General features: G+C 42.7%; 1 protein-coding gene across 1 annotated transcript in view; it reads right to left on the minus strand.

Moving 5' to 3' along the window:
* Window positions 1-108: 108 nt before the first annotated feature.
* LOC144497242 (spindle assembly abnormal protein 6 homolog) overlaps window positions 109-23,537 on the minus strand; it is a 67,085-nt gene continuing 43,656 nt past the window's right edge. The window contains exons 11-17 of the mRNA XM_078218206.1: window positions 19,344-19,523; window positions 10,172-10,253; window positions 6,573-6,706; window positions 4,106-4,246; window positions 2,503-2,600; window positions 2,262-2,353; window positions 109-1,854 (exon numbers count right to left, since the gene is read on the minus strand). Of these exons, the coding sequence (XP_078074332.1) occupies window positions 1,748-1,854; window positions 2,262-2,353; window positions 2,503-2,600; window positions 4,106-4,246; window positions 6,573-6,706; window positions 10,172-10,253; window positions 19,344-19,523 (834 nt within the window). The 3' untranslated portion in view covers window positions 109-1,747. The remainder of the gene's footprint in view (window positions 1,855-2,261; window positions 2,354-2,502; window positions 2,601-4,105; window positions 4,247-6,572; window positions 6,707-10,171; window positions 10,254-19,343; window positions 19,524-23,537) is intronic.

Below are 23,537 nucleotides of genomic sequence, written 5' to 3' on the forward strand. Positions count from 1 at the left end.
ATTCTCAACTCAATAGGGTGTCATTTTCATGCAAGTCATGGTTAACAAAACGATGCAATAAACCTAACTTTCCAATACTAAAATGTATGGACTTAACAGTCATGACATAACACTAAATTGCAAATTGTTTTATTGTGCCCAAGGTACAGCTTTTCATATGCAGTTAAAAAAGTGTCAATACAAATATAAAATTCTTTATTTAACTCCATCACTGGACACAAACTGAAATAAAAAATCTGTTTAAAATATTTACATTCTTTATACATTTTCATAGTGGCAATGTCGTAAATGCCAAACTTATTACAATTTGCAAACAGAATATGCATGACACATAAAATGTTTTTTTTAAAGAATCTCTCCTTGCTTTCTTGACCCAAAGTATATCGGTTACAATCAAGGTCAGATTAAAAAAAAGTTGATTTACATTCAAAATCTATTCCTCAAGGTTATGTTTTTCATGTGCAGCTAGTTCTAGATTTTCTGACGAGGAAACAGCCTTTCCACATCCATGTCAAGACCCCTTAGGATTTTAAAGGTTTCAAATCAAGTCACCTCTTACTTTTTTAAAGATCAGCTGATACAAGCATAACCTGTGCAACCTTTTCTCAACCCACCAATTCCTGGTATTAGTCTAGCAAACCTTCTCTGAACAGCTTCTGACACATTTACACCATTCCTTAAAAAAGACCAATACTGTACACACTACTCCAGGTTTGGTCTCACGAGTACCGTGTATAACTGAAGCATAACCTCCCTATCTTAATCAATTCCCCTCACAAACAATAAGATTCTATTAATTTTCCTAATTAAGCTTCTGTGATTCATGCAGTGGGACACCGATTCCTCAATCTTAAGAGCTCTGCAATCTCACCATTTAGACAATACTTTTTTTTTCTTTCTGCCAAAATGTACCATTTCACATTGGCCAAATTATATTCTATTTGCCAGATCATTGCTCACTCACTTAACCTATCTATATCCCTTTGTAGCAACTCACCACATTTTCTTTAACAGTACTTTTCAAATCCATGACCTCTACCATCCATAAGTACAAAGGACAGCAGACACACGGGACGACCACCACCTGCAGGTTCTTCAAATTTTGAAATATATCACTATTCCTTCTCTGACATTGGATCAAAATCTTGCAACTCCCCAACAGCACTGTGGGTGGCCCCAAACCAAATGAACAGCAGTTCAAGGTGGCAACTCACTACCACCTTTGAGGGCAATTAGAGACAAGTAAGAAATGCCAGTGACAACTGCATTCCATGTCCTGTGCCCTAGGTACTGATGCAACCCTTAGAACTGTGTCATTAAGTCTATTACCTCTAACAAAATGCATGACCTTACTTCTCTGTATTAAATTCCATCTGCCACTTGTCTGCCCATTCTGTCAGCCTATGTTCTATTACAGTTGATTAGTATCATTGACAAATTTTGAAACTTTGCACAATATTCCAAGAGCCAAGTCAGTTTTTTATCTATATATTTATATATAAACCTTTCCTTATCATGATCTAATGGCAATTTATTCCACATGAGTTTCTCCATAATTGTCAAGTAGATGATTCTTTGATCGCATGCACAAAATGAACAATTACAGCTTGCAGCAATGACTTAAAAATAATCATTAGCTTTAGAGACATTGACCACCACAATTCCAATCAGTCCAAATGTTAGATTGTCCAAATTTTGTCTGGTTACTTTTTAGGACCAGTGAGCCTACCATCAAATTACTTCAGGATCAGGATGGTTCCAGTTCTTGTCCACAGACATAGGCAGAAGCTAGAGGAAGTAGTCCAGATTTCATGGTTTGTGCTCCTATTCTAGATGGGAATGATTTCTGATTTTCTAACAGAATAAAAATATGTTTTAAAAGCTGAACTAAGAACATTTATTATCTGCAAACACTTATGTCAAATGGCTTCCACTTTGTTAATAGAAACTCATGCATAGATCCAAAATAATTTTATTAACTGTGAACATTAATCACTATCAAATGCTTAAATTTTCTCTGATTTATAAGTCTGGTAATGCTTTTTCTACTCAACCTTAAATTGAAGCTTCAAAGTGCAAAATAATATTGACGTCCCAAATTACACAGAAAGATCAATAAAACATAGCATGAAAATCAAACCATTATGAATGGCTGCATCCATTTAACCAGGCACACATTTTAACAAGGCCCAGAAATAATAGGATTTAGATTCATATATTTAAACAAGAATGCTGATTATGTCACATCATACTACTTCTACCTGAACTGAGTGTATTGTAAGCAGAGAGTCCTCGCAGAGGGATGCTGTCTTGTCGCTGCTTAAAATACTTTGATTCCAAACCAGCGACTTTGCTATAAAGAGAAAGGTAAAAGAAAAATCAACTGAAGGCTGGCCGTCATTAACAAATAACAGGGCAAGGACTGACCAAAATGTAAATATGATTATTTTTTAGTAAGATGCAATCATCAATCCCAATAAAAGACATTTCACACCAACGCACTTTTCTTTGTCTGATGAAGGAGTTGTGCATAATCCCACTGGAAGTTTTGATGTCATTGACGGTGCACTTGATTTTAAATATTGTGAGCTAATCTGAACCTGTCAAAAATACAAAACATGTTTGATTGTGACATATGCAATGGTTCTAAATGAAAAATAAAGCAATTCAGACTACAGCTTAATGCAGAATAGTTATTTGGAGGTTAGAAATATTTTGATGGCACAGAATTTCTATTTCCACAGGAGTTGTCTGCCTCATTCACCACAAAATGGTGTAAATCAATTTTACATTGATCTGCTGAAATTATGTAGAGTGAGACACATTTGAATTTTTTTTCTTGTACAAAGATAAATGTGCCATCCATTTGTTTTCTTTATTCTCAACATAACACCTTAATACAGCAAGGTGTTTAATCCACTATATATAATTTTCTTCCCGGAATCTAATACTAACTAGAATTTCCTTCTCTATTAAGATTAAAATGGTTCTATGAACTGTTTACATTTCCTAGATCCTGCCACAAGTGATTGATGCATCACGCAAGTGATGCATCAACCAGGACAAAAGGTCCGCCAAGTCCTCAGCAGAGTTGCTCTACATTGATGATGCTATATCAACATTTCATTCTGAAGAACGAACTACAGCAGCAAATGGACAGTCTCTCAAGCTTGTAAAAGAAGTTTGGTCTGACTATCAGCAAGATACATTTTGTGGTCCAGGATCTTGCTATCTCCATCTATTTGCATTGACAATGTGACACTGGAGGTTGTTGATGGCTTCACATATCTAGGCTCCACAATCACTAGCAATCTGTTACTTGATACAGAAATCAACACATATATCGTAAAGGCTGCAGATGTTATGTCCGAGCTGAGTAGGAATGTGCGGAACAGTAACCTGACTGAGAACGCCAAACTGCAAGTCTACCAAGTTTGAGCTCTCTGCACACTTCTATAGTGATGAGACTAGGACAACAAAAGTCAGACAGGAGAAATGACTGAACAAGTTTTGCTATCTCAGACATATCTTCAGCATCTCTTGGCTGGACAAAGTCACCAACACAGAGGTCCTGGAATGTGCTAATTCCATGAGCTTACACTCATCGCGAAGCCTAAAATGTCTACAGTGGCTCGGCCACATTCATAGAATGGAAAATGGGCATATACCCAAGGGCCTTTTGTACAGTGTATTGGCCACGAGGAACGACCTCCTTTGTGTCCGTAACTTTGCTACAAGGAAACCTGTAAGTAGGATATGAAGATAGTGGACGTTGACACTGACAACTGGAAGGTATTTGCTGACACCCATGGCCTCTGGAAGCTGACCGGGTAGAAGGGCATTGGAAGGTGTGAGCAGAAATGGAAAGGTCAGCTGGCCAAGAACAGGGCCCAGAGAAAAATGGCCAGCAAATCATGCACCTTCTCAGCCCACTGTCTTCCTCTGCAGCAAATGCAGCAGAGGCTGTCATGCCAGAGTGGGACTCCTGTGCACACCAAGCAAAGCGTAATTCAGAGTTGACCACCACAGCGCAATCCATCACCTTATGAGACAGAAGGCTGCTACCACCAACTAAAAACTGAAAAGATAAACTGCAGATGCTTACCTTTGGTCCCAAGCTGTATTCACGTGACACAGCATAGTGTGGCTTCATACTATTGGCTGTAAACTGTTGTGGAAAAGATGATACCAAAGAGGTAACCGGATAGTTGGTTCCAGAAGCAATTAAAAAAGGGCTTTTTTCTGACTGTGATAAACAAAGGTACAACAGTGCCACATTAACCATTCCAAACATCCGGACAAACTTACAAATGTTCAAAACATGCTGAATTAGGAATTCTTTAACTTGAGATAGTGCATATTAAAATGTAGCAGATTCAAAACTAATTATATAATGACAATGCCTGATTTTCCATCTTGAGCAACATAAAATTGCTGAGCTTAGAAATAAATAGGATAGGTGCCTTCTGATTTGAAGCTTTAATTTTTTTTTTTAAAGAAAACGCAGTTGCTGAAGACAGCATTTAAAAGTAACATAGACCAGAGCCTACATTTCCCTTCATAAAGGGTGAAGGAAAGTAGGCCAAATTCCTGCCATTAAAAATGATCACTGGCATTTTCTTCCACCACTTTGCCAACAAAGAACAAGAACAAAGAACAATACAGCACAGGAACAGGCCCTTCGGCCCTCCAAGCCCACACCGCTCCCTGGTCCAAACTAGACCATTCTTTTGTATCCCTCCATTCCCACTCTGTTCATGTGGCTATCTAGATAAGTCTTAAACGTTCCCAGTGTGTCCGCCTCCACCACCTTGCCTGGCAGCGCATTCCAGGCCCCCACCACCCTCTGTGTAAAATACGTCCTTCTGATATCCGTGTTAAACCTCCCCCCCCTCACCTTGAACCTATGACCCCTCGTGAACGTAACCATCGACCTGGGAAAAAGCTTCCCACCATTCACCCTATCTATGAGTTTCATAATTTTATACACCTCTATTAGGTCACCCCTCATCCTCCGTCTTTCCAGTGAGAACAACCCCAGTTTACCCAATCTCTCCTCATAACTAAGCCCCTCCATACCAGGCAACATCCTGGTAAACCCCCTCTGCACTCTCCCTAAAGCCTCCACGTCCTTCTGGTAGTGTGGCGACCAGAACTGGACGCAGTATTCCAAATGCGGCCGAACCAACGTTCTATACAACTGCAACATCAGACCCCAACTTTTATACTCTATGCCCCGTCTTATAAAGGCAAGAATGCCACATGCCATATTCACTACCTTCTCCACCTGTGACGTCACCTTCAAGGATCTGTGGACTTGCACACCCAGGTCTCTCTGCGTATCTACACCCTTTATGGATCTGCCATTTATCGTATAGCTCCCCCCTACGTTAGTTCTACCAAAATGCATCACTTCGCATTTATCTGGATCAAACTCCATCTTCCATTTCTTTGCCCAAATTTCCAGCCTATCTATATCCTTCTGTAGCCTCTGACAATGTTCCTCACTATCTGCAAGTCCAGCCATTTTCGTGTTGTCCGCAAACTTACTGATCACCCCAGTTACACCTTCTTCCAGATCGTTTATATAAATCACAAACAGCAGAGGTCCCAATACAGAGCCCTGCGGAACTAGTCACAGGCATCCAGCCGGAAAAAGACCCTTCCACTATCACCCTCTGTCTTCTGTGACCAAGCCAGTTCTCCACCCATCTAGCCACCTCCCCCTTTATCCCATGAGATCCAACCTTTTGCACCAACCTACCATGAGGGACTTTGACAAACGTTTTACTAACAATCAGACTCTTTCATCCAGTCACCCTTCTCTTGTTATTTATGCCACAGTTAAATGATATCAAGTGGTGAGGGGCTGGGTCACCCATGGATTTTCCTCTGTTCCTGTTCCATTGATCAGAATGAGGACCTGCATAAAAGAGGTTCAGGGACAGTGGAAAGCAGTTGGAATAAACTCTCATGGAGCTCTCAGTGATGTTCTGACCATTCTTATTTCTTCCAGTTTGTCTTAATGTATGGGTATACTTATGATGTGGAGATGCCGGCGTTGGACTGGGGTAAACACAGTAAGAGTTTTAACAACACCAGGTTAAAGTCCAACAGGTTTATTTGGTGGCAAATACCATTAACTTTCGGAGCGCTGCTCCTTCTGACGAGCAGCGCTCCGAAAGTTAATGGTATTTGCCACCAAATAAACCTGTTGGACTTTAACCTGGTGTTGTTAAAACTCTTACTGGGTATACTCATAGAGACAGTAGTAAATTTGTACTGTGAATATGCTGGGGGTTGCTTCTCTGTTTAAATTCTGCCCAATCAATTTCACCAGTATAAAGTGACCCATAAAACCATAGGATACCTTCCTTCTGAGGAGGCAGTCTTTCAGAATTTCAGGCAGAAAAATGAAAAATAACAATAGGCTATATTTCCAGCATTAAAACTAATGCAGTCACTTTTGTGATTATTCCTATGACAAAATGAAAAACTGCTGAAATCATCGTGCTTTGCAAACCTCATACTTTAAATAGGTACGAATGCTTTTAAATGATGAATATACTTACAATATTGTGATGTACTGTTCCTCTTTTGAAGATACCATTACTTCCAGAAGCAGAAACTATCCCAGGTACTTCCATTATTTCTTGCTTCCTCATCATTTGATTTTCATTAAGTTGTTTGTTGAGCCATGTAATCACTTAAGTGAAAGAAAAAGTAAGTTAGATGTGGAATAAAATGTTTGTGAGCTATCAATTTCATACAAGAATTGACTCTTCTATTGCCTTTCCAAAATAGATGTTTCTTTTTGTCACGAGTCTCTTATGTGCCCACACATGTACATTCCCCTGGCTCAGATACACTGTAGTCTCCAATCTCCCACGTAATGTGCAAGACAATCCAATAATTTTCTCTCTATCCTCTCTTCTCAGGTCTTCTATTCTCTCCCCTCAACAAATTCCTGTGCTCTCTCTCAACTGGCTATGTATAAAAAAAGACCAATGTCAATATTGGGGCAACTAGACGTAAACAAATAATAATACAATGCAACAATGAAACAGGGGAGGCAGTGGCGTAGTGGTACTGTCACTGGACAATTAATCCAGAGACCCAGGGTAATGGTCTAGGGACCCGGGTTCGAATGCCACCATGTCAGATGGCAAAATCTGAATTCAATAGAAATCTGGAATTAAAAGTCTAATGGACCGTAGAATCACTACAGTGCAGAAAGAGGCCATTCAGCCCATCAAGTCTGCACTGACTCTCTGAAAAAGCATCTCACTCAGAGCCTCCTCATAACTCCATGCATTTTACCATGGATAATCCACCTAACCTACAGATCTTTGGACTGTGGGAGGAAACCAGAGCACCCGGAGGAAACCCACAGAGACATGAGGAGAAGGTGCAAATTCCACAGTCACTCATGGCTGGAATTGAATCCAGGTCCCTGGCAGAGAGAGTCAACAACGCTAACCACTGAGCTGCCATGCCGACCTTTACTTAGTCCTGCTCCTTTACTTTAAAGTCCTAATCTTACTAGGAAATACAAAACAGCATACTATACCCAGCTTTTGCTATGGGTAAATTGTAGAATGTGCAAGGAAAACTACTGATTTTCTCTCCCTTTCTATGCTCACTATCTCAGTAAAGAAGAAACAGCCCAATTTCCTCCTGTGTGAGCTCATTTCTGCTAAGTAAAACTTACTGTATTGAAATCAATACAGTATGACTAACCAAATACTGTCACATAACTAATAGAACAGTAACAATGAGAATACAAGTTAGGCAATTTCCGGGTTGATCATGTTGTCTCCTTCATCAACCATGATCCTACTGTGAATAACAGACCATCATGTCCCAGATTGTCACCGAACTTGGATCTTCCAAAAATCTCCATTTACCTGCCATCCACATGACCCCTCCCCAACTGTTCCCAGTTTCAAATCATGGTTTTGCAAGATTGCAAAACCATTTTCTATTTTAGCCTGAAGATTCAAAAGAAAGAATCCAGGCATAACCATTGCTTAAGCCTACTTGCTGCTCTCCAAGTTCACGTTCCATTTTTCTTTTCTTGTCAGTTTCCATCCATCTACATGCATTCTTTAACACATTTTCCTGCTTTGATAATTACTGATTATCTGGCTCCCACAATTTTTTGACAACGATTGTTGCTATGATAACAATCATAGCTTCTTAGCCAGGGAAGTGTGCGTGTCCCTGTGAAACCTGTGACAAAAAAGAAAAATATATTTTGGGAAAACAATAGAAGATTGAATTCTCCTTGTATGAACCGTACTCATTTTTCAAAGGCTTGTTGGAACACCCTGGAAAAGAAATCTTCTCATTTAATTTTTGTGAAAACGTTTCCTTATCAATTGGAGATTTCCCGCTTTGTATTGGCGAATTGAATTGGACCCTTTTGAACCATTCTGCTCAGACCATTTCCTTGATTTCTTCCTCTTTTACAATGATTATTGTTGGTGCTCTCTCTGATCTACAAAAATTATTTTATTCCTTCTTCTCATCTTTACTGATTCATATATGATTCTCCCTCCCACCTTCCGGAAATGTTTTAATTTTTTTATAACTTTTGATAATTTTGGTCATTTTTTGAATCAACAGAAAGACAAGTCTGTTATACGAGGTTTAGAATGTGAGCCTGTTTTATGAGGATTTGAACATTGGTTGATTCTCTCTGAAAGTCTGATTTAGTGCATCCCAGTAGGTTTATGCAATTAGATTTCCTCTTTTGTGCTGTTATTAGTTTAGTGTAATCATACATGTGGTTGAGAGTTTTGCATTTGAAATGATCTTTTGTCTGTAAGAGAACTAAAGAATCAAACTTTTGTTGCAGTCTATTTGGAAAGGATAATTTATTAAAGAATGCTGGAGTACTGATTGAATGAAAGATTTTTCTAAATGCAATAGGAAAGGTTCAGACTTCGACTTCAACTCGTGTCACTTGGTCATCTAACAAACACACACATATTTTCTATTCAATAATCTTGACAAAGGCTCTGTCCAATATCCTACCAAATTCACTCACTCAGGTTTAGAAGAAATGCTTACCAGTCTTCAATTAATGAAGTTTGTATTCTACAAATATCTGTTACAAACTAACATACTCCTACAAATTATTTGATTCTGAAATGTTCTCTCTTGAACCCGACTCATCTTTGTATAGTCCAATCATTTTATGCCATTTCCAATTACGACATAATCCAAGCACCAAACACACCTTAATCATGCCCCCCTTTTCTGTGCACTAAGTACCAGAAAAACTGGTCTAAAAACTATGCATCGGGAGAGATACACGCTGGTTTTCTGTCTGAGCCTGACACTCCGACAGATTATGGTAAAATTCCACCCCATATCACCGTCCCATCACTATTTGATACTGAATTCTGCCACTATCCAGCAAAACTTTGACAGACCAGACAAAGCTTTCAGAGTTTAAAATCGGCCTTTATTCAAGCCAAAGCGAGGAAGTTTGCCTTTCACAAGGTGGCAAATAGACTTGCTGAGTGATACATGGCATTGAGCTTATATTTTTGCTTATATTACAAGTGACTTGCATATGCCATTCACAAGGATACATTTGTTCTGAAATCCTTGATATCCAATTACAACGAAAAGTTCTGATTACTTAATTTATGTCAGGTGAATATAGTTAAATAATTATAGCCTCTATACGCTTTCTAATTATAATAATTTATTACTAACAAGATACACCTACATGGTTACACCATTCAAACATCCAAACCTGCTGTTATGGCTACTATCTGGTGGTTATCAGAGTTCTCACCCTCTTGTCCCTTGGTCAGTTTGTTTGTGCAGCCCATCTGCAAGTGTGGGAACTGCACTGAAACATCTTCATAGCAACTTCCCAGGAAATTGTGCCATACTTAATTCACAAGGGAACACTATTGCATTCAATGACTTTAACCCCTTCACTGTCACTGGGTCAAAATCCTGGAACTCCTGCTCTAACAATACTGTGGGTGCATCTGCACCACATGAACTGCTGCAGTTCAAGGAGACAGCCTCAATACCACTATATATACAGCATTTAGGCATGGGCAATAATTGCCTTGACAACAACATTTACAACTCTGAACGAATACAAAAATGTTCAAAAAGGGAGAATATTTGTCAGTGTACTTACCATTTTCATTTGTTTTGAGGAGCTTCTTGCTTTCCTCTAATTTCTCCATTGCTCCTTCTAATTGCTCTTGCAATTTTGATACCTAAAAGAAGAAAAGCACCTCAAAATGCTGTTTGCTCCAGCTTTCAGTCACATATCCATTCTATGACAATCACTTAACAAAAGCAACTTCAGGATTAAGATCCCATTTCAAAACTAATCAACTAATAAGAATGACAATTTATAATTTTCTGGTTATTCACAAATGATTCTGCAAATGTATATTTTGAATTTATGCTACATTTCTAATGGAATAGGCTATTTATCAAAATCAGCGCACAAGCTGAAAACTGGCAAAATTAGTGACCCAAGAGAGTTGAGAATTTCGCTAGCCAGCATGGTAACTGAGGTCAAAATGGTGCTGAACTTGGAGGGTCAAAGGAATTTGGAAGGCAGTATGTAAATCACGAAAAGCTAGTGCTCAGGCACCAAAAGGAATCAAAAAAGGTAATAGGACTTCTTTATCTCAAAGAGGAAAGAAGTTATGCTCTCGGTGTGCAGAGTCTTAGTCAGACCCTATTTGAAGTATTGCATTTAGCTTGGACACCACACATCAAAAAGGCCTTGGACAAGATACAGTATAGGTTTAACAGTATCAGACCAGGGATAAAGGTTTAAGCTACGAGACCAGCTTGCAGAAACTTGACTTGCATTTCCTTGAGTTTAAAAACTGAGGATGATTTAATTGAGGTGCTTAAATTTATAATGCAATTTGATAGGGAAGATACAAAGAAACGGGTTCCTCTGGTGGAAGAATCAGAACAAGGTTTCATTTATTTATTTGTCACAAGTAGGCTTACATTAACACTGCAGTGAAAATCCCCTAGTTGTCACACTCTGGCGCCTGTTTGGATAAACTGAGGGATGATTTAGCATGTCTTTCAGACAGTGGAAGTAAACTGGGGCACCCAGAGGAAACCCACACAGACACCAGGAGAACATGCAGACTCCATATAGAATGACCCAAGCTGGGAATCGAACCCGGGTCTTTGGCGCTGTGAGGCAGTAGTGCTAATAACTGTGCCACTGTGCAATGGAGATACCAGCTCAACAAGTTGCATGATTTCTCCTGTTCCCTTGTACCTGTTTTTGGGAGTACTGGCTTAGGGTAATAGGGTTTTGTAAGGAGCAGAGAAATGGGTAAACCTAGGCCACAATATGGTATTCAGGAAGTGACAGGGAGGTCTGGGGTATGGGAGAGCTGAATGGGTGGTGGGGTGTCAGAGTAGCAAAATTGGGAACCTACAGATTGGAAGACATAAGCACAGGAAATTTGTTTAGGGAATCCCATCTCCATTGTAAAAAATGGGGGTGGCACAGGGCACAGTGGTCAGCACTACTGCCTCACAGTTCCAGGGACCCAGGTTCAATTCTGGCCTCGGGTGACTGTGTGTGGAGTTTACACATTCTCCCAGCATCTGCGTGGGTTTCCTCTGGGTGCTCCGGTTTCCTCCCACACTCCAAAGATGTGCAGGTTAGGTTGATTGGCTATGGTAAATTTTCCCTTAGTGCCAGGGGGATTAGCAGGATAAATATGTGGGATTACAGGGATAGGGCCTGGGTGGAATTGCGGTCGGTGCAAACTCAATGGGCAAAATGGCCTTCTTCTGCACTGTAATGATTCTATAAAAGCAGTGCTCCTTGGAGGTGATCAGTATCAGATTTAAGTGCTTTTAAAACCAGAACAAAAAACATTGTTCAAAGTACTTAACTTAAGACAGGTGATGGGTCACTGGTAATTAAAAGTTGAAGGAAGGCAGGCAGGTGGAAAGAGAAGAGCTGCTGTTAATAAAGGTGCCATCCAAAGGCAAGTTATTGTAGTTTATTTTATACCCCACTTTTTAATTTTTACAAGATATAGGAGATAAATATTCTAAGTTTCAGGTGGATACAGAGGTGGTATACTGCAAGAACTACGTTTCACAGTAGTAGAAAATTAGGAGAAGTGGAGGTGGAACAACTGAGCGGGGTATTCAGGTTGTGACATCAGGGGAAGATACATGTTGTGGGCCTGGGATAACAAATAAATGCACTATAATTGAGGTGTTCATTGCAGAGGGCACAAAGCAACACCAGCGATTACAGGGAGGGGTAGGTTAATGCTCAGGGTAGATGGATACACTCTGGGTAGTGGGGATGTTTTAAAGAGGCTTCCTCAGGAATTACCCAAAATTTTAATTTGTAGGTTTTTACTATAAATAGACAGTAAAGTTAAAAAGATCTTCCTAAACTACATGCAGAAATTTATGTAACTTGGGACGCAAGGAAATATAATTCATTAACCCACCTTCCAGGAACTAATCAAAAACATTTATATTTGATCATTTGTTACAAACTTATTTTCTTCCCCACACTTGCTCCATAACACTCCACTTGCAACAGTGTTAGCCCTGCTGATCATAAACAATGTAAGAAGTCTAACAACACCAGGTTAATGTCCAACAAGTTTATTTGGTAGCAAAAGCCACTAGCTTTCGGAACAGGCTGTCCCTTCGTCAGGTGGGTGGGAGTTCTGATTACAAACAGGGCACAAAGACACAAACTCAATTTACATGAATAATGATTGGAATGCGAGTCTTTACAGCTAATCAAGTCTTAAAGGTACATACAATGTGAGTGGAGGGAGCATTAAGTACAGGTTAAAGAGATGTGTATTGTCTCCAGACAGGATAGCTAGTGAGATTTTGCACATCCAGGCAGGTTGCGGGGGTTACAGATAGTGTGACATGAACCCAATATCCCGGTTGAGGCCGTCCTCATGTGCGCGGAACCTGGCTATCAGTCTCTGATGTGGAGATGCCGGCGTTGGACTGGGGTAAACACAGTAAGAAGTTTAACAACACCAGGTTAAAGTCCAACAGGTTTATTTGGTAGCAAAAGCCACACAAGCTTTCGGAGCTGCAAGCCCCTTCTTCAGGTGAGTGGGAATTCTGTTCACAAACAGAGCATATAAAGACACAACCTCAATTTACATGAATAATGGTTGGAATGCGAATACTTACAACTAATCAAGTCTTTAAGAAACAAAACAATGTGAGTGGAGAGAGCATCAAGACAGGCTAAAAAGATGTGTATTGTCTCCAGACAAGACAGCCAGTGAAACTCTGTGGGGGTTACAAATAGTGTGCCATGAACCCAATATCCCGGTTGAGGCCGTCCTCGTGTGTGCGGAACTTGGCTATCAGTTTCTGCTCAGCGACTCTGCGCCGTCGTGTGTCACGAAGGCCGCCTTGGAGAACGCTTACCCGAATATCAGAGGCCGAATGCCCGTGACCGCTGAAGTGCTCCCCAACAGGAAGAGAACAGTCTTGCCTGGTGATTGTCGAGCGGTGTTCATTCATCCGTTGTCGCAGCGTCTTTTTAGCCTGTCTTGATGCTCTCTCCACTCACATTGTTTTGTTTCTTAAAGACTTGATTAGTTGTAAGTATTCGCATTCCAACCATTATTCATGTAAATTGAGGTTGTGTCCTTATATGCTCTGTTTGTGAACAGAATTCCCACTCACCTGAAGAAGGGGCTTGCAGCTCCGAAAGCTTGTGTGGCTTTTGCTACCAAATAAACCTGTTGGACTTTAACCTGGTGCTGTTAAACTTCTTACTATCAGTCTCTGCTCAGCGACTCTGCGCTGTCGTGTGTCGTGAAGGCCACCTTGGAGAACGCTTACCCGGAGATCAGAGGCTGAATGCTCGTGACCGCAGAAGTGCTCCCCAACAGGAAGAGAACAGCCTTGCCTGGTGATTGTCGAGCGGTGTTCATTCATCTGTTGTCATAGCGCCTGCATGGTTTCCCCAATGTACCATGCCTCGGGACATCCTTTCCTGCAGCGTAAACAGGTAAACAACGTTGGCCAAGTTGCAAGAGTACGTACCGTCTACCTGGTGGATGATGGCATCCGTGTCGATGATCCGGCACGTCTTGCAGAGGTTGCTGTGGCAGGGTTGTACACAAGGCAAACACACCCGGCCATCCCATCATATCGGGCAATGGGACCCTGTGCGAGAATCTCTCCGGCTATGTCGAGGGCCTCCTGAAACCCATTATACAAAGAACCCCCAGCTTTTGTCGCGACACGACGGACTTCCTACAGAAACTCAGCACACATGGAGCAGTTGAACCGGGAGCACTCCTCGTCACAAAGGATGTCTCGGCACTCTACACCAGCATCCCCCACGGTGAGGGCATTGCTGCAACTGCCTCAGTACCCAACCCCGACAACTGCCAGTTTCCAGATGCAATTTTATAACTCATCCGCTTCATCCTGGACCACAATGTCTTCACCTTCAACGACCAGTTCTTCATCCAGACACACGGAACAGCCATGGGGACCAAATTCGCACCTCAATATGCCAACATTTTCATGCACAGGTTCGAACAAGACTTCTTCACCTCACAGGACCTTCAACCGATGCTATACACTAGATACATCGATGACATTTTCTTCCTTCGGACTCATGGTGAACAATCACTGAAACAACTAGATGATGACATCAACAAGTTCCATCCCACCATCAGACTCACCATGGACTACTCTCCAGAATCGGTTGCATTCTTGGACACACGCATCTCCATTAAGGACGGTCACCTCAGCACCTCACTGTACCGCAAGCCCACGGGTAACCTCACCGTGCTCCACTTCTCCCACTTCCACCCTAAACACGTTAAAGAAGCCATCCCCAACGGACAAGCCCTCCGTATACACAGGATCTGCTCGGATGAGGAGGATCGCAACAGACAGCTCCAGACGCTGAAAGATGCCCTCATAAGAACAGGATATGGCACTCGACTCATCGATCGACAGTTCCGACGCGCCACAGCGAAAAACCACACCGACCTCCTCAGAAGACAAACACAGGACACGGTGGACAGAGTACCCTTCGTCGTCCAGTACTTCCCCGGAGCGGAGAAGCTACGACATCTCCTCCGGAGTCTTCAACATGTCATTGATGAAGACGAACATCTCGCCAAGGCCATCCCCACACCCCCACTTCTTGCCTTCAAACAACCGCACAACCTCAAACAGACCATTGTCCGCAGCAAACTGCCCAGCCTTCAGGAGAACAGTGACCACGGCACCACACAACCCTGCCACAGCAACCTCTGCAAGACATACCAAATCATCGACACGGATGCCATCATCTCACATGAGAACACCATCCACCAGGTACACGGTACATACTCTTGCAACTCGGCCAACGTTGTCTACCTGTTACGCTGCAGGAAAGGATGTCCCGAGGCATGGTACATTGGGGAAACCATGCAGACGCTACGACAACGGATGAATGAACACCGCTCAACAATCACTAGGCAAGACTGTTCTCTTTCTGTTGGGGAGCACTTCAGCGGTCACGGGCATTCAGCCTCTGATCTCCGGGTAAGCGTTCTCCAAGGTGGCCTTCACAACACACGACAACGCAGAGTCGCTGAGCAGAGACTGATAGCCAGGTTCCGCACACGAGGACGGTCTCAACTGGATATTGGGTTCATGTCACACTATCTGTGACCCCCACAACCTGCCTGGATGTGCAAAATCTCACTAGCTGTCCTGTCTGGAGACAATACGCATCTCTTTAACCTGTGCTTAATGCTCTCGCCACTCACATTGTCTGTACCTTTAAGACTTGATTACCTGTAAAGACTCACATTCCAATCATTATTCATGTAAATTGAGTTTGTCTTTGTGCCCTGTTTGTAATCAGAACTCCCACCCACCTGACGAAGGGACAGCCTGTTTCGAAAGCTAGTGGTTTTTGCTACCAAATAAACCTGTTGGACTTTAACTTGGTGTTGTTAGATTTCTTAGTGTTTACCCCAGTCCAACACCAGCATCTCCACATCATGATCATGAACAATGCCAGCTATGGATCTCCCAAGGCATTGTTTAGGATCAGCAGGGGTAACACTAAATTAAAAATTGCTTTTTAAGAGTGGGTGACTCAAGTAATACTATCTTTTGAGTACCTGTAGTGCATTGACACTCGGTTAGAAGGCAAACACTAGGTCATGAAATATAAGAGAGCCAGAACAGGGCACAAAAACCACTTGCCTAATAATATTATACGGAGCCAGCACTAAAAAGCTGTAGTGACTAAATGCCCGAGTAGGACTATCAAATCATGACAGGCCAGCACAAGTTAAAGACAGCCTACATCACTTAAAGGGGGGTACATTCAGAATCAAGAAGGCATTGGAATTAATTCTACAACTAATTCTGGCCTGGGAAAGAGAATAGGCTCCAAGAATTTCCATCACCACACTGCAGACCCTGGTCCAGGAAATGGGGAGGAGATGTCATCTATCCACAGACCAAGAGGCCCTCCAGACAAACCTTTGTCAAGGGAGCAGCACTGGACTGACAGTGTTCAATACCAGGAGTCTAGACCAGAAGACCAAATGCAGTGCTGCATAATGTTCAATGGCCTCAGAAGTGGTCAACATCAGTGAATCTATCCTTAAATGTCATATCCTACCTAGCTGCACTTTGAGTGTTACTAAGGCTGCCCCCATATATTGACAAGGATCCCATCACATTCTGAACCTATTTAATTGTAAATGGAAGGCAGGGTTTTGAGAATCAACAGATGGGGTATCCACCACATAATTAGAATCCCTGACCTGTCCTAAAAACACAAATTTTATATGAACAGTATAATTAACTTTCTTCTCAACAGCAATCACAAGGTTGTAGGGAGTGGTATAATCAGCGATGATTATAGTTCAAGCCAAATGATGAAACTATCTTTTGGTGGAGATGATACTTTCCCCCCCTTTTGTGTGGCACGGTTGAGACTTGCCATTTAAACTTTCCTGGATCTTGTTGCATGGTGGTCACGTACTGTTTGATTATCTGAAGAGTTATGGACAAAGCTGAACAATGAAATGTGATCAAAGAAGGATCACTGATTGAGCAGTTGATTATGATTGTGGATAGCTCTTTAACATCAGAAACTCCTGCAGTGATGTGTTTGGCTGAAAAGTAAGACATTCAAGAACAATTGTGATCTCCCTTCTAATTTACAAAATGCAGATAATGTTAGCATGAGTGCTCATCCGCCTCCTTCCGCTCACGCCAGCCATATGCTTGTGTCTTTCTCTTTTCAGATAACCAAGAGCTGTAGCCTGGTCAAGTCATAGCGAAAGAGCAGGAGGTAGGAAAACAGGGAGATAGGAAAACAGGAAGGCAGAAAAGAAGAAGAAACACCATAACTTGTGCTCACACTTGTAGCCAGAAGCTCAGTCACTGACATGATGTTTACTTTAAATGATAGCTTAGAAGTGGGATCTGAAAATAGTGAGACATTGGCCTGCAAATAAGGCAAGAGATGAGTGGTACAAGTTGTTAGAGGGCAAGGACACACCTGAGTTTTGCTACAGAGGATTCAAACAAAGCACTTTGAAGAGGTGACCTACAGGAGAATGGGTATGCACAGCAAAATGTTTGGTGCATTGGCAAGCCTACAGAGGGCCAGCAGTCAAATGACAAGAGTATGGAGGAGTCACAGGGCTTTGCACAGAGTTTGGAACCCATCTTTTCCATCAAGTATATTGGCCAACTCAATAAGCACACTTCTGGACCCAAGCATGATGCAGCACAACCAGAAGCCACCCAATGTCTGTATGTTTCAATCGAAGCTCAGACTGAAGTCATGCAATGTTAGCTTTATTTTACACAAGCTCATATAGCTGCCACAAATTCTCAGATAGCTGCCATCATAGCTGCAGATACAAGTGTTGAAAGGGGCTTGCAGGGTGTCACATTAGTCCAACAATCTGTCCTCCAACACATTACTCGGATTGCTGAGTTGCTTCCTAGTGGGAATGTAGTGGCTCTGTAAAGGACAAGCCTGCTGTCCTCTTAAAGTAACAGCATTTTTCTTTCTGCTATTTCCATAAATCAATGCCCTTACTATTGTTTGTCAAGATAGAAACCTTACAGTGCAGAAGGAGGCCATTCGGCCCATCAAGTCTGCACCGATAACAATGCCACCCAGGCCCTATCCCCGCTTAGTTACCCTGCTAACTCATCACATCCCGGGACAATAAGGGTTAATTTAGCATGTTCAATCAACCTAACCTGCACAGCTTTGGACAGTGGGAGGAAACCGGAGCACCCGGAAGACACCCATGCAAACACGGGGACAATGTGCAAACTCCACACAGACAATGATCCAAGTCGGGAATCAAACCCAGGTCCCTGGAGCTGAGAGGCAGCAGTGCTAACCACTGTGCCACCGCGCCTGTCAGCTCAAACTGCTGCCATCCATGCTGAAATGATGCAGTCCAAAGCTGGGCCTTGTACGACCAGAGCTGCTGGTAAGTGACGGAAGGGCGGTAAGTTTGAACACATCGGTGAATGGAGAAATTCAGTTCGAGTTTAACTGGTATCGCAGTCAAAAGTTGATCACAGAGAGCTCAGCTAGAGAGGGACTAAGTTGGTTGCCTCTTCCCTTTCTCCTCAGCTGGTCACCATATAGCTGATGGCAACGGCTGTGCTCTCATGACGCTGAACTGCATAGCATGCTTCAGGCTACCATAATCCTTGACACAAGCTCTGCCAAATACAGCAGAGCTCCTCCAGAATGGTCCAGCCAGCACTGCTGAATAATACGAATGGACTGCACTATCACATTTTGAGTGACAACATAACTTTCATTATATGCACACTGTCAACATAGGCATTCGTTAGTGCACCAAAGTCAGGGATTTGTTGAAGGGTACCTCTTATCATGTGTAGTTACCCTCTCGTTTGTCATGGTGGGTGAAATACCAATGGCAAAGTAGACAGCCTCAGAATGAGGTGGAGTGTCCAAACAGCTGCTGAAAACTTGCTTAGCTGTGCAAGATTAAGGAAGGTTGTTAATTGGAGCTTTTGAGTTTCAAAATCGCTGCACTGCTGTCAGATCAAGTCGCATGCTCTCAACAGAATGGTGTCCAGCCGGGTTACCATCAGAAGCACTTGGGTGTATCATGCATGCCATTTTGGGGACAAAGTGGTAGAGGATCTAAGGAGACAAATTTCACAGTCTACAACGTTGAAATTCAGAATGCAACAGTTTTGCTGAAATTAGCTTTCCAAATAAAAGCACCTGCAGGTTAATAATACGCCCATACTTCAATCTGCATATGGAGCCTTACCTCTTCTTCTTTGAGTTGTAATAACTGCTGAGCTTCCTGTAGTTCCCTCTGCTCTTTCTGCAACTGGTTTTCTTTCTCTGATAACAATTTTTCTTGTTGTACTGTGACAGTATTTTTAAGTTTCAGCTTCCCCATTAGTGCTTTCATATCCATTTGTAACTTTTTAATAATTTTATTAGCCTGAAAAATGATGGTAGAATGTTAACATTAAATACATAGCAAGGCAATGACAATCAGAATACATTTTAGCTCAACACGAACAAATAGATAAACCAAGTCTAAATGCATCAAATGATTACTGCTCATACAGTCCAATGGCTACTGGAATTTCACAGGAGGCATGCTTTACATTTCCAGCTCCTCAAAAGGAGGAAGGAAGTTCCATGCCTACAGATTGGGATGAAAGTTTCAGATGTGGAGAATCTGAAGTGTTTTGGCTGTACTAGAACAGCTTGGACATACAATATCTGGTACTGTGGCATTGTCCAGGATCAGGGAAAAAAAATCAGACCTCTCAGGGACAAAAGTGGGGAATTATGCTTAGAGCCCAAAGAAGTAGGGGAGATCCTAAATTAATACTTTGCATCGGTATTCAGAAAGGAGAGGGATGTGTTGACTGGGACTGTCTCGGAGGGGAGTGTTGACCCGTTAGAGAAAATCTCCATTACAAAGGGAGGAAGTGTTAGGTTTTTTAGAGAATATAAAGACTGACAAATCCCGAGGGCCTGATGGAATCTATCCAAGGCTGCTCAGGGAGACGAAAGATGAAATCGCTGGGCCTCTGACACAAATCTTTGTCTTGTCACTAGACGCAGGTGAGGTCCCAGAGGATTGGAGGATAGCTAATGTGGTCCCGTTATTTAAGAAGGGTAACCCGGGTAATTATAGGCCGGTGAGCTTGACGTCCGTGGTGGGGAAGTTGTTGGAGAGGATTCTTAGAGATAGGATGTATGCGCATTTAGAAAGGAATAAACTCATTAACGATAGTCAGCATGGTTTTGTGAGAGGGAGAACATGTCTCACTAACCTGGTGGAGTTTTTTGAAGAAGTGACTAGAATGGTTGACGAGGGAAGGGCCGTGGATGTCGTCCTTATGGACTTTAGTAAAGCGTTTGACAAAGTACCTCATGGTAGGTTGGTGCAAAAGGTTGGATTTCATGGGATAAAGGGGGTGGTGGTTAAATGGGTGGAGAACTGGCTTGGTCACAGAAGACAGAGGGTGGTAGTGGAAGGGTCTTTTTCCGGCTGGAGGCCTGTGACTAGTGGTGTTCCGCAGGGCTCTGTATTGGGACCTCTGCTGTTTGTGATTTATATAAACGATCTGGAAGAAGGTGCAACTGGGGTGATCAGTAAGTTTGCAGTCGACACAAAATTGGCTGGACTTGCAGATAGTGAGGAACATTGTCAGAGGCTACAGAAGGATATAGATAGGCTGGAAATTTGGGCAAAGAAATGGCAGATGGAGTTCAATCCAGATAAATGCGAAGTGATGCATTTTGGTAGAGCTAATGTAGGGAGGAGCTGTACGATAAATGGCAGAACCATAAAGGGTGTAGATACGCAGAGGAACCTGGGTGTGCAAGTCCACAGATCCTTGAAGGTGACGTCACAGGTGGAGAAGGTGGTGAAGAAGGCATATGGCATGCTTGCCTTTATAGGATGGGACATAGAGTATAAAAGTTGGGGTCTGATGTTGCAGATGTATAGAACATTGGTTCGGCCGCATTTGGAATACTGCGTCCAGTTCTGTTCGCCACACTACCAGAAGGACGTGGAGGCTTTAGAGAGAGTGCAGAGGAGGTTTACCAGGATGTTGCCTGGTATGGAGGGGCTTAGTAATGAGGAAAGATTGGGTAAACTGGGGTTGTTCTCATTGGAAAGACGGAGGATGAGGGGAGACCTAATAGAGGTGTATAAAATTGCGAAAGGCATAGATAGGGTGAACGGTGGGAAGCTTTTTCCCAGGTTGGGCTTGGACGTTCACGAGGGGTCATAGTTTCAAGGTGAGGGGGGGGGGGGGGGGGGGGGGGGGGGGGGAGGAGGTTTAACACGGATATCAGAAGGACACATTTTACACAGAGGGTGGTGGGGGCCTGGAATGCGCTGCCGGGCAAGGTGGTGGAGGCGGGCACACTGGGAACGTTTAAGACTTATCTAGATAACCACATGAACGGAGTGGGAATGGAGGGATACAAAAGAATGGTCTAGTTTGGACCAGGGAGCGGCGCGGGCTTGGAGGGCCGAAGAGCCTGTTCCTGTGCTGTATTGTTCTTTGTTCTTTGAAAGAACACACTGTAATTTGCTCACTATAAATCTTAGAAACCCTACAGCACAGAGAAAGGCCATTCGGCCCATCGAGTCTGCACCGACCACAATCCCACCCCCATATCCCTACATATTTACCCACTAATCCCTCTAACTTACGCATCCCAGGACACTAAGGGCACTTTTAGCATGGCCAATCAACCTAACCCGCACATCTTTGGACTGTGGGAGGAAACCGGAGCACCCGGAGGAAACCCACGCAGACACGAAGAGAATGTGCAAACTCCACACAGACAGTGACCCAAGCCGGGAATTGAACCCAGGTCCCTGGAGCTGTGAAACAGCAGTGCTAACCACTGTGCTACCGTGCCGCCCCTGATGACTCCTATCGTGCAGTCATTGCTTTTTGAGAGTCACATATAGACCCATGCATCTTCTGCAGGTTTTCATCATATTGGTGCAACCAGATTGCACCTAGTTAAACATAAATTGCACTTTCACAGACATCTTTTTGCAAACTAGTTGTTTGAAATTATGATAAATCTTGGTCCATGAATCAGACACTCCTGTGATTATAATAGAATCTTATGCCCAGACTTTGATATTGAAGACTTTCCTTTCTTGCAGAGTGGGCTGGTGCCTGCTTTTCAGGAACTCCCCCAACCTCCCCAAGGGCTTTCAAATTCCTGCATTTTACAATATTAGTGAGATTGCTTTCATCTCAGTTTTGGAAAGATGGTCTGATGATCACATCTTTGGAGTTCTTAAGTAACTCTCAACTTCCAGATGATTGCAGAAGGAATTTGGATCTCCAGCTTGGACAGACCTTCATTGCTTGAAGGCAAGATGTCAGCTGTGGTGTCAGTAGAGAGATGCAGTAACTATTTGACTGATATTTTAATTAGTTAGAAATAGGAAAGGAGCGGTCACGTTGCTAGGAGTTTACTATAGGCCCCCAAATAGTAATAGAGATGTGGAGGAAGAAATTGCTAAGCAGATTATGGATATGTGTGGGGGTCACAGGGTAGTTGTCATGGGGGACTTTAACTTTCCAAATATTGATTGGAACCTTTGTAGGTCAAATAGTTTGGATGGGGCAGTTTTTGTGCAGTGTGTGCGGGAGGGTTTCCTGACACAATATGTGGATGGGCCGACTAGAGGTGAGGCCACATTGGATTTGGTACTGGGAAATGAACCGGGCCAAGTGTTAGATTTGGTTGTGGGAGAGCAATTTGGAGATAGTGACCACAATTCGGTGTCTTTTGTTATTGCAATGGAGAGGGATAGGGCCGTACGGCAGGGCAAGGTTTACAATTGGGGGAGGGGTAATTATGATGCGATTAGGCAAGAATTAGGGGGCATAAGTTGGGAACAGAAACTGTCAGAGAAAGGAACTAATGAAAAGTGGAACTTTTTCAAGGAACAAATACTGGGTGTCCTTGATAGGTATGTCCCTGTCAGGCAGGGAGGAAATGGCCGAGTGAGGGAACCATGGTTCACGAAAGAGGTGGAATGTCTTGTGAAAAGGAAGAGGGAAGCTTATGTAGGGATGAGGAAACAAGGTTCAGATGGCTCGATTGAGGGTTACAAGTTAGCAAGGAATGAGCTGAAAAAGGGGCTCAGGAGAACTAGGAGGGGACATGAGAAGTCCTTGGTGGGTCGGATCAAGGAAAACCCCAAGGCTTTTTACTCTTATGTGAGGAATAAAAGAATGACCAGGGTGAGGTTAGGGCCGGTCAAGGACAGTAGTAGGAACTTGTGTATGGAGTCAGTAGAGATAGGCGAGGTGATGAATGAATACTTTTCTTCAGTGTTCACCAAGGAGAGGGGCCATGTTTTTGAGGAAGAGAAGGTGTTACAGGCTAATAGGCTGGAGGAAATAGGTGTTCGGAGGGAGGATGTACTGGCAGTTTTGAATAAACTGAAGGT

Source organism: Mustelus asterias, chromosome 8, assembly GCF_964213995.1.
Source record: "Mustelus asterias chromosome 8, sMusAst1.hap1.1, whole genome shotgun sequence".
Lineage (NCBI taxonomy): Eukaryota > Metazoa > Chordata > Chondrichthyes > Carcharhiniformes > Triakidae > Mustelus > Mustelus asterias.